The sequence below is a fragment of the Centropristis striata genome, chromosome 7 (assembly GCF_030273125.1).
Source record: "Centropristis striata isolate RG_2023a ecotype Rhode Island chromosome 7, C.striata_1.0, whole genome shotgun sequence".
Classification (NCBI taxonomy): Eukaryota; Metazoa; Chordata; class Actinopteri; order Perciformes; family Serranidae; genus Centropristis; species Centropristis striata.
The window spans coordinates 20,751,558-20,763,875 of NC_081523.1; the positions used below are offsets into that span (position 1 = coordinate 20,751,558).

At 38.7% G+C, this 12,318-nt stretch overlaps 1 protein-coding gene across 5 annotated transcripts in view; it reads right to left on the reverse strand.

Moving 5' to 3' along the window:
* Nucleotides 1–287: 287 nt before the first annotated feature.
* Nucleotides 288–12,318, reverse strand: part of pde4d (phosphodiesterase 4D, cAMP-specific) — a 193,289-nt gene continuing 181,258 nt past the window's right edge. For all 5 annotated transcript variants that reach the window (XM_059338171.1, XM_059338170.1, XM_059338172.1 and 2 more), the window contains 9 exons: nt 11,006–11,099; nt 9,928–10,103; nt 9,674–9,772; nt 9,417–9,581; nt 9,081–9,180; nt 5,980–6,134; nt 5,766–5,888; nt 4,649–4,831; nt 288–4,206 (listed from right to left, as the gene is read on the reverse strand). In XM_059338171.1, coding sequence (XP_059194154.1) covers nt 3,679–4,206; nt 4,649–4,831; nt 5,766–5,888; nt 5,980–6,134; nt 9,081–9,180; nt 9,417–9,581; nt 9,674–9,772; nt 9,928–10,103; nt 11,006–11,099 — 1,623 coding nt within the window. In that variant the 3' untranslated portion in view covers nt 288–3,678. The remainder of the gene's footprint in view (nt 4,207–4,648; nt 4,832–5,765; nt 5,889–5,979; nt 6,135–9,080; nt 9,181–9,416; nt 9,582–9,673; nt 9,773–9,927; nt 10,104–11,005; nt 11,100–12,318) is intronic.

Sequence of the window (12,318 nt, forward strand, 5' to 3'; positions counted from 1 at the left end):
AACGCTGTTTGGTTAGAATGAGTGACACAGCTGAATGTCCTTCAACCGAGACAGATATTATCACCCAGAGATAGGTGGTGCTCAAAGACTGTTACATATGCAAAAAAAGAGACAAGTCTCACGGCCAAAGCTCTGTGCCACGGGGAGTTTCTGAAATGCCAAATTTAGAAATTTATTTAGGATTTTTTCACTGTCATATCTTTCCAGTGAAACAAATTAACGGTGCATTAATCCCACACCTGACCTTGTATTACCCTTTAAAACAATGACGACAACAAACCAGTGAGTAGGCAGAATCAACCCATGCTTTTATTTAATCCATTGCATATAAAAACTTTTTTTTCATTCTTTTTGTTTGTTTTTTACATAAAGTTGTATGATCTACAGTGCTATCCAATAGACTGCAATAAACAAGGAATCCATTAAAATAACATTTTAATTGTCCTGTGAAACTTCCAGACAAGTTGGCATTCTAAAGACATAACCCAAAAAAATAATTGTCCTGAAGACCTTTTTTTAAGTTACAGTTTGTGTTTTCCTTTCATACCATAAAAAATAGAACACATAATGAGAAAAGAACCCACTGTTTCCATTGGTCCAGGGCTGTTTAGAATCTACAGTATGTGTGTCAAAATAAGAGCCCCTGTTTCGGGACAATGATGCACTCGCCCAAACCCCCATCCCGCCCCACCCCCACCCGCCATCCACTACAGAAATATACTAAACCCTTCTCCTATCCAGGCAGAAGGATGTCAGTGGTTTTGGATATTGCAAGTAATGTGAGTGGAAGTGTGGACCGAGCATAGATAAGCAACACACTGTCAGTGTTTCAGCCATAATTAATGCAGCAGTGGCTGAACATGCAGATGTGTCTCAAAGCCTCTGTGCTTGGTAGGCTGTGGTCGAGCAGCAACTGCACTCTCCTGTTGCACCCCATTCAGTGTTTGTAGCTGTGATACAACCACGTGGATGGAGACGACACTGCAGTAACTCTGCAAAGTTACTCCCGTATTGTTTACATCCAGCCGGTTGTGTCACATCTTTGAGCGTAGTGGCGGGGCGTAAGGAAGGTGGAGTTGTTCAGACCAGGTCTACAGCAAATAGGACTCTTGGACATCCGGCTATAGGCCACACATCACTCAAGTAGTACATCTGTGGCTTGTGGTTGACCTGAATCCCTGCAAGTTTCGCCACTGACAACATATTTTCTACTAGGAGCCACATTTTTGATGGAGCAACTTGTGTTTGGCTGTGATAGTAAAAAAGGCAACATTTTCAAATTCACAACAGGAGATCAGGCCAACCCAAGCCAGAAGATTCACTAATGCAGCAAAAGACAACTAGAAAATAAAATAGAAAAAAAAGGCTAAAAGGAAATGACATGCGTTGAATTTAAGGCACAGCCCATGGGCCAAGGAACAGTTTCTTTTTAAAAAACAATTTGGCTTTCCAACCTCTCTTCACTGAGCTACTTCTCAGATAAGCAACATGTCGATGGATCATTTTTACACTGAAGCTCATGTGTAATTAACATTCTCTCAACAAGAGGTACGTAATACAGCCACACCATCACCAAAAGGGATGATAAGAATCAACCATTTACAACAAACGGCATTATGATAGTAATAACATTAATAATTATATATTATATACAGCACAATAAATATATGTTTGTAAACAGCGATAAAACCAGAAAATTTTATTACAGGTAAGGGCATTGGGTGAGGATGAAAAAAAAAGAGAAAAAAATATTGGCACAAAATTAAAGATTAAATAAAAAGTTTTGAAATGACAATTAAAAGAAGCACTCTTAAAAAAAAAAGCAATGTGCAGTGTTTCAAGTGTTTTTTTCTTTTTCTTTTTTGTTTTTTTACATTTGTTTCTATATTTTATGTACACAGAGAGGAAAAAAACTATATTTGGGTATTTTAACTGCCAAGCCTGTACTGTGGTCTATGCTACAGTTAAATATTTACTGTACCACCTTTATATTGCAAAAAAACGACTCAACAAATAGAAAAATATACCAATAAATAATAGCATCAGGTGAAAAGTGAAAAATGATAGAAACATGGGAAAAGGTAGAGAGTCTTGGCCCAGGAGTAAGACAGCACTGTTCAAACCTAAGTATTCATGAGAGTGTGTTTTGGCGAGTTTAAACATATTAAAAATATTTAAGTGGTGATATATGAATATATCAGTGCATTAGAGTATCTACGTAGAGGATAGTCTTATCTGATGACTACGCAACGGAGCTGATTGTCTTGTCGAAAACAAAGACAGCAACTGGGTTCAATGTTGTGATGGCAAAATGAAACATGAAAAATAAAATCATACCACTTCACAGAAAATAAAGTGGCTTAAAGCAAGCAGGTATGCAGCTGTTGGTGATGCGTACATCAAACAAAATAGGCAATAAAATAAAATAAGACAATAAAAGCTTTCAGAACATTGGTATAAAATCACCCCAGTAGTTTTTTAACACCATTACTATTTCTGTATACTCTGAGCACTAATCAAGCTTCTAAAAAAAGGTGCTTTTTGTATCAACTACAAAGCATTGCATTGTCTCAGGATGTGTTCAAAAGAACTGCAGGCAACAATAATAAAATTTAAAGGCTTCATCCACATCACAAACCATTTCAATGAGAGTAAAGCATAAGACTTCAGGTTACTACTTCTTTCTCAGTGAAAACTCTCACAAAAATTATAGTTATTATGAATAAAATCCAAATTTCAACTCACAGAACTAACCAAATATGGATATAGTGGCATGGGAATAGTAGTATAAATGCTATTGGAGCAAGTGCAAACACCTCAGAACACTCCTAATGTAATTCAGCTGTGAAGATACGCCTTCAAAACACTGAATATCTGTGACATGTTTCTCCCCATTGGTTCCCAAAAGTACTCTAATCTTCTTCGCTAAAGAAAAGAAAGCCTAGGATTGCAAAAGTAAAATCTAGAAAATATCTGAATCTTACATACAGTACGATACAAAAATTAAAGAGGTCTAGGACAGCATCATGGCTGTTTAGATTTGAGCTTTGTATCAGTCAGGTTTTCAAGGAAGACTTCCACATCTGAAATGTGTCTCGAAAAGCTCCCCAGTGTGCTGCAGCTTTCATCTCTGCGGCGTCCCGTCAGGTGTTGAGTGGAACGGCGGCCTCCTAAATCGTAGAGGGGAGAAAATGACCTAACCGAGAGGGAGATTCTCCTTGAACACACAGATAACTGTCTCTGTAGAGTATGGGCACTTGATAAAACACACAAACAACACTAAACTTTCAGGCAAGGCTGAGACGAAGTGGGGAGGTGGGAGGGTATTATGTATTGTGTGAACAGCACTGAGCAGGCTGAGAGACGCTCGTCATGTACTAAACTTAAGCTTGTAAAGGGGGAAGGCGTAAAAGTGAAATAAGGACACACCACTTCAGTATAAACGGGAATGGAGAGGAGTTTTCCTGAGTGCAAAAAAACTTGAAGAAGTACCGGTGGACGTGTCTGAACGAAGCTGACAGGAGGAGTGGCCAAGGTGGAGAGCAGTGCACGCTTTGGAACCATAAACATAGATGTATAAAAAACACAGACAGAATCCACAAAACCCAAAAAATATTCTATAAATAATCATCTGTCATTACTAAGAAGAACAGTTAATCAGGTACTGTCCATACACTGCTATGTGTGGGGGGTTTCCTCCTCCTTCTGCTCCTCCTCCTCCTCCTCCTCCTCCTCCTCCTCTGCTACCTCTTCCTCCACCACACACGGTTGTGAGCATGGTGTCTCCCCCTCCTCCGCTACCTCCTCCTCCTCCTCCTCCTCTTCGTCCTCCCCCACCTGTTCGTCCAAAGGAATCTCTGTCGATTCAGAGTCCTGCGTACAAAGTGTTTTAGAGTCAGTACAGCTGTTTTCCTCGTCTTCCTCCTCCTCCTCCTCGTCTTCCTCCTCCGGCTGGCTGCCGCTGTCTTTCTCAGTGTCCGACTCGCCGTCCTCCTCCAGGGTAAGCTCAAATTGGAACTTGTCCCCTCCTGGGGGTCGAGTGCCGTCCTCGGGATCGTCCAAGGCAGGAGAGGGGCTTTGGGGGATGGTGCTTTGGTACCACTCCCTGTTGTCTTCCAACGTGTCCAGGATGTCCTGGGCGTCCGGGTGCACCAGGTCAGCCCACGTCTCCCACAAAGGGTGAACGATATAGTCTATGAAACCAACCTGCGGGATACAGAGGGTGTACAAGGTCAATCACTGTGTCAATGCACAATATACCTGTGCGGGTAACGCTTTATAATAAGGTCCTTAATAACCATTAATTAACAAGTAATAAGGCATTGTTGTCGCTTTAGATCCAGTAGTTGCAAAAAGCATAGTTAACTTATAGTTAACTTATAATAGATGAGCAATAAAGTATATTTTAATATCAATAAGCAAACAAAATAAGATTAATAAAGGCATGGCAAAGACACGATGGGTGGGTCATGGGTGTTTGTAATGCCATTATTAACACTTATATAAGCTTATAAACACACAATAATGTTAATAAGCATCTAGTAAGGACTTACAAGATGCTTATTACTTGTTAATTCATGGTTATTACAAGGACCTTAATATAAAGCGTTACACATGTGCGTGTACAGTACAGGTATGTGTGTATTACCTGGCTCTTTTCTACTGAGGCGTTGTGTTTGTCACACATGGGGCTGATCTCCATGCCCCTCTCCCTCTCTCGGTCTCCCTGGCTGAAAAACTCCTCCATGATGCGGTCCGTCCACTGCCGGTACAACTGGAGAGGCTTAGTGGGGTTGCTTAGATCTGCACAGTGCACCATGTTCTGAAGAACCTGGGTAGAACAAATAAAAAGGTTTAAATCTAATAATATTGTACATCCTCCAATGTGGAACAATTTTTCAAAAATTCTGATAAATAGTTAAGCCCTGGACAAATCTTTTTTTCCTATTCATATAAGCAAAGCAAGTACACATCAATGTAAGTACTACACACTTGGTCTAGTATTGAGGCCATTTTAGGGTAGAAACAGTTTCCTTTAGGTTAGATACCCAGTTTAGCACTGTAGCTATTTCTTTCTACAGGTAAATATGACAAATAAATATAAAGTAGGCAGGGTTAATGTAGAAAAAGCATTTTGCAAAAGTTCAAGTATAGAGTAGAAGGTTCAATGGTAGACAGTGTATTTATATGTTAGCTTTGGTGCAGAAGAACAAAAATAGATGCATGGGATTTGATCAAATGTTTTATGTTAAAAATAAGTTCAAATTTAAGACTATTTAATAACTATTTTATATGAGGACCTCGGACCCAGGCGTTCTCTAACACACATGAAAATCACCAAAACAGAATAAAATGGATGATGTTGTTATTAGTTAGCAGTAGAGGTGGGCCATATATATTGTCTATGATAATATCGTTAACAATGGTTTGACGATATACAATTTTACATTATTGAGTATTTATAATATCTCAAAAAGAAAACTAACTTATTTTTACCCATTTAATGTCTCTACATTGAAGTTTAACTGTCTGGGAGTCTCTTGAATGCTTAAATTTAAAGAAAATAAACAAGAGCTGCTGTCCTGAAACATTGTGTCTATCCATAGATGTCCTGGTAAGCAAGAAGAATTTCAACTGATTTTCTTTTTGGCAAAGATCACATTTCAAAGGATATTGTCAGATTATTGTTATCGGAAAATTAAAAAAAATAATCAAGATGGGTTTTTTGCCCATACCGCCCACCCCTAGTCAGCAGCTGCACTGACCTGAATCCTGTCAGAGTAGTTGTCCAGCAGCAAGACACCCGAGCTGGTAACCTTCTTGGTTTCCACCATAGTTTTTAGATCAGCCAGTAGATTCATGTGCTTGGACATGTCTGTTGCTAGCACCTGGGAATATCGAAAAATACAGATTAAAGTGATTGAATCACACTAAAAGTAGTGCACGTAATGCATTAAACTTCCTATTTTTTTAACTTACAATGTCAATGACCATCTTTCGCAGTGATTGTCTTTGTTTTTTGGTCAAGTTTTGGAAGATGTCACAGTTCTCCTCTTGTAGAAGCTTGAAACCAACTGCTAGATGGTGGTTCTCCAACACCGACGAGTCATTGTACATCAGCGCTAGCTCCGAATCTGCAGGGGGGGACAAAAACAATCATTGTAGTCAGTGGAATTGTAGTTTTTCAGGTTCTAAAGAATAACATAAAAACATGACATTAACAGACTTATGCATCAAGAGATTTGGAAATATTTTGCCCTAGCTATTTTGTAGGGAAATACATAACAAGGTATGTCTTTATAACAGAATGAGGTGCTAATTAGAGCTACACAGTTCACTGCTGGATGTGTCAAATCATATAAAATCTGAGTGAAAGGTTTTTCTCTTTAGATTTTATAATTTGTTTAAAATGTTGTATATGTATACATATGTGTAATCTGACATTAACATTTTTATTCGGCAAAATATTTTTATTGAAATTTGAGACGTTTTTTTGCCACTATGATTTTTTGCCATTTTCACACCGTAAAAAATGAAGTTATTTTTTGGATTCAATATCATCAAAAAACATAACTCCTAGAGCCAAAAACAATAATGGTGTACAACAGATCCCAATGGTTAAAGGTACAAGCAGATGTCATATTTATCCTTACTGGCCCTTTAAAGTAAAAAAAGAAGTGGAAAATGGGTGTTTTGGGGCCCCAGGCAGTCTCCTAAAATATGTAAAATACATATGAACGCTTCCATACAAGTGTATATACAGGTATACAGTATTTCAATTATTAAAATTCAGCCAAAATATTTCACTGAACTTTATTTAATTTAAAATTTTAATAAAAACCATCAATCTGATTTGACATGCAATGCCTGTCCAAATGTTACATGTGCTGCAGTGACACATGTATCATCCATGCCTTTCTCTTTGAGAAGCAGAAGAAGGCACCAGCATGTTTTCCGCTGAGAGGTTTCCCTATTCTGGGTCATTTGAAGGTCCTCCTGCTGTATTTAGATTTTCCATTAAGATGCATTAGTGTTGGCCACAGAGGAACAGAGCAGCAGAGGGGAGAAAGGGGATCCTGCTCTGTTGCTCTGTGGCTGACAGAAGATCAGTATGGTGGCTCCTAACTAGGATGACTCACACTGCCTTTACTGTAGGGATTCCCCATTTGGGCTTATGGGAAGCACAACACATTTTGTGTGAGAGTGTGCAGTGTCTTTTCAGTTAAAGTATTACTAATACCCTAATGCAGCAGGCACATTTGTAACGGTCTCCAGAAAGGCTGTTCAGGGCAAAACCCAGTGGATATAAACTCTATTTGTTTGTGTTTTCCTCTAAATTTGCCAAAATCAAGGCGATATATGTGGCAAATCCAGCCAAGAGCAAGTGAGTCAGTTGAAGCAGAGAGATAGCGGAGGTTCAGTCTCTTGCTTGAGGACACTTCAGCTACCAGCACAACAGAATGAGCTCTGTAAGTCTGGTTAAAGGCTCAGTTCACCCACTTAATTTCCACCCCCTGATATAGTCATTCACCTACTTTTAGGTCTTTTTTCCCCAGTTTTTGAGATGCCATCTACAATATGTAACTTCTGTCTGTACTTTATAATGGAGGTGAATGGAATTTTGTTTATGGTGCTCACAGCCACAAATAAAACTTGGTACTATTTTTTATTTTTGTTCACAGTTTCTGTGGTTTATCCTGAGTAACAGGGACACAGGTAACGGAAAGATGTGTTGCTGATGATTGTTTCAGTGCAATTCTACGCAAACCACAGATGGCATTTGATCCGCCTCCATTGTACTGCATCCTGGTTCTAGACCTTTCATTGCCACCCACTCTCTTAACTTTTTCAGCAATTCAAATAGATCTGGTCAGATGACATCACAACATTTTCTGCAAAAATGACATTTAGCATTCATGTGATTGGCACAGATATAAAGGCTATTGTGTGAAACAACAACTCCTTAAAGGAAACATTTTTTTGACCGACATCACAAACCTGTGATCAGTAGACCTGAGTCTACTGAACAGGATACAAAAGTGCTGATTAGTCAAAATAACACCACATCCCTACCAAACAGAATATGAGTCAAATGTGAAAAATTAAAGCAAATATAGTTTTTTTTTTAACTGATTACGAAACAGTCTCAGTTTAATACTGATGCCTCTCTATGACCTACATAAGCAAACAAGATCATCAGTTATTAGATATATAGTTATTCTTAATGTCTGTCTGCAGGTCTGATTCCCCATATAATCATATGAAGAGAAAAAGAAAAGAACTGATAAGGGGACAAAAAAACGGTGCTGCTCATTGAAATCCTACGGTTTTTGTCCACAGGGGCTGCTAACATCAAGACAAAATTAAAGTTCTTGTAGTTGCTTGCAGTAAAAACAAAGTTCAGTCTAATAAGTTTAGTAATTAGAGGCCAAAACCACAAAACTGATACCTCACAACCAAAACTTTCTGCAGTTGTCTGCTTGCTAGATACTAAAGGTAGAGGAGACAATATGATTAATTTATTTATCTGTAATTTTTGTCATTTGGTTGGCGTAACAACTATCCCGTCTTACTTTAATAGCAGCATTTATTACACACAATATGTCAAACATAGGTTTCTCTATGCAGGGTGGTCTACTATATCCTGGTTTTTTGGAGGTTTTTTTCTTCTCCGTAGAACATGTAACATGTTAGCCCGAATTATGTTGTGTTACAAGGAAAGAGAACTATTGTGGACGATATTGATTTCCTCTTTGAACGCCTCATTCTTGGAATCACTTGTCTAAGCCACAACACATGACCAAAAAAAATACACAATGTGTGCACACAATGTGCATGTGTTCTGTTTCGAACATTTTAGCAGTAAATACGCATCCAAATTTGATTTAAATGAAATTTAATTTATGAAAGAAAGGTTAATTGTGTGCAAAATGCTGCATGTGTGTCTGCCAGAAGCTACAGTGCGCATGTTCCCACCTGGGTATCAGAGTGTGAGTGTGTGCTTGCGTTTGTGAATACACACTAATGACACTGCTGTGCCACTGACGTAGCTGCTAAGTCAGCGCCATATTTAGACTCACTGGTGTTGATGAGGAACTGGTTGGAGACACCAGGATGGTCCACATCGTGAATTGCACTGGCAAAGATGGCAGCTAGGACCTCAAGGTCTGTGAACACAGCCTGGAAGAAAAGAACCAAACACAGAGGGGGAAGAGGGAGGGCAGTGATGAGAGAATCAAATCGCTGGACAAAAATATCCTTGCAAGTAAGAGTCATTGATTGGACTTTGAGCAGGATTTGATTGAAGCTGATTGTGGAAGCGTGGGCTACGTGTTTGTGTGTACATGTATATGTCCGTGCATGTGTGCAAGTGTGTTTGTTTGCTTTGTGTGTGTGTGTGTGTGTGAGCGGCTCACCTCGAGGGCGGGGGTGGATAGCAGCACATGAGTTGACTGGGTGACGTCAGCAGCATGAATGTTGTTATGGTAGGCCACATCGCCATGATAATGGTCTTCTAAGGTCATCAGGTATGTTATAAAGGTGTCAAGTGGAATTTTAAACGTTTTCAACAAGTCTCTCTCCTACAAAACACAGGAGGGAGTTCACGGTCAAAACATTTTAAGCATTTATCTTATAGCGACAGATTAAGACAAAAAGAAGTAGCTGTCCTTACCTGGAATATCGTGTACATCATGACTGTCAGTGGCCGATTCCCAGAAAACTCTGAGATTTTAAAAACATTAAGGCCCCATTTATTCACATGCTCCAGCTCCTGAAAATGGAATTAGCCACAATGAGCCACAATTAGATACAAATTATCATTTTTCCTCCTTAATTTCCTTCCTTATGACCCTATTTCAAAGCATATAGTTTGCCCTGTTTATGTGAATGTATAACTTATTTTTGTTGCTGCACACACAAACACACCTTAGCGAGTTCATCCTCAGTCTCGGACTTGACTCCGAAGCGAGGGATATTAGAGTTTGTGAGGCTGGAGGAGTGTTGCAGCTTTTTCACCCCGCTGATCTGAGACATGGGCTTGTTCTTCTTCTCCTTCTCCTTCTGCGTCTGAGGTGATGGCATCTCCACTTCATGTTGCTTATCTGCAGAGACCCAGTGAAACACAAGTGGAAGGTGAACAGGAGGATGAGGAATTATTTGGTTGCACACTTCATTTGGGGTTTATGTTGTTGTAGTTCAACCATAACAAAATATAGTTTTCTTCCAATAAATAGTGGCACAAATTGATTTGATGGTATCCTGGTTTAAGTAAAAACCCTCTGAACTGCAAGAGCTTTATTTATCATAGCCAGAAGCTATAAAAAGAGAAATAATCATCTCATTTCAAACTTCTGATTCTCAATTATGACATTGTGACAACGAAAACGATTCCATAAGAAATAATAACCAAATCTAATCTTAAAACGGTGATATCTCATCAAAATCATTTAATTTAACACTTCGCCAAAAAAATGAGTTTGCACTAACAAGATCCTTTAAAAAACATCAAATTCTATGGAGTAAGATAGCGGTCATAAAGATGTGTGCATGATTCCAACCATTCGTATTCATAATGTTAAACATTTGTATGTCAATAAAATAGTTGTACACAAAATTCTGCTTTCATATACATGAGTCTGAGAAATTGTTTGGGTTAGGATTGTTTTTATGTGAGTATGAATCTAAAAGCTGTATTGTGATGTCTTGTGAACACAACTCTAATTTCTATGACTATGAAGTCTTCACTGTGAACACGAATTCAAGTTCGTGGGTACGAGTAGAAAATTGTTGAAATGACGCTGTGAGTTAAATGTGACAAGAGCTTGGGTTTCAAGGTGTTGAACTGGGTTTTAGAATGATAATGTATACTGCATGTGTCTGGAAAAAACACAACACTACAGACCGACTCCGGAGCTTGGCACCATATGAATCATTTACTTTTCCGGTAGGAGGAGATTTTTTATTTTATTCCAAACCAGTGACTCCATCCTGTGTCATCACTCACCCAGGAAGGTGCTGGAGATGAACTCAGACACCTGGTTCCCAGAGCGGCTCATCTCTGATAGGTGAGTCAGTTCCCTGTTCAACATCCTCTTGAACTGAAAGAGGGACACAAATACACACAGATTAGGGGTTTCACAGTGTGTAATACATGGCAGATATTTTTAAATGAGACATGTGTAGGCATACACATATTAAACTAAATATTTCCCAAGTAATGAACAGAAACTGCAGACATAATTCAAGAGCCAAATAAACTATCCTCATTTGACTATAAATCTTATCTAAATATGTTTGAGGCAAAAAGTACAAGGCCACTAAAACAAAACATTTTATTGATGAAAAATACATTTTCATGATGGCAGTGAAGACATCAAATGATTTCACCAACAAGGACCCTCCTGCTGGTTGCAGCCTTTTACTAACAGATTCTTGAAATTACCATTCACATCACAAAAGTCGTCACCAATTCTGGTTTATCACACACAAACACACAGAGCGGGTCAGAGGGCTAATGTCACGGATGTACGTAATCAGTAACCCAATTCCCCAGTTTCTTTCTTTCAATTTCATTTTTTTTTTCCTCTGCCGCACCGCCTGCTCCTCCCTGCCTCTCCCTCACCACTCTTGCTTCTCTCTCCTGTGCCTAATTGGAGTGGCAGACCCTAATTTAGCACCGGGTTTTGATTTGAAGACCAAACTGATTGACGTGGAGGAGAATGCTTAAAATCAGGGATTTTCCATGGTGGCTGCAAAACAACACAGTTACAAAAACAAAAACCTCTCTGCATTGTGTAAATCATTCTGGCTTTGGTTCAAATGCATAATGTATGCATATTGATTAAGTATTTACATCAATATTGATCACTTAAAATAGACCATTGCAACACTGCAGAGTGCTTGCTACGCAATTGTGTATTGACATCCTATTGAATAACACCCAGGGGCATTCATTGGGTCGCTTTTGAAAATGGAGAAACAAGAGGCAAAAAAGCATCTATAGTGTATTTTTGTCATGTAAGAATTGCCAGGAGAGAAAAGCATCCAATACATGTCATGTAGATTGGATTTATAAAAATGACAAATTATTAAAAAAAATAAACGATAAGATCACTGCAAAAAAAAAGCAAGAATTCAAAGATATATGCTTTTTTAACCTAAACACCCCCCCCCCTCCCCCCAACATCAAAAATTAAAATGGAGCAACTCAACTACCTAGAGGATTGCTGACCTAAAAAAAAGTATTCCGAGAGTTGCAGTTTTATTCCATCTAAGAGAGCCTGAAATGATAGACAACTATTTAACAATGTCTGCTTT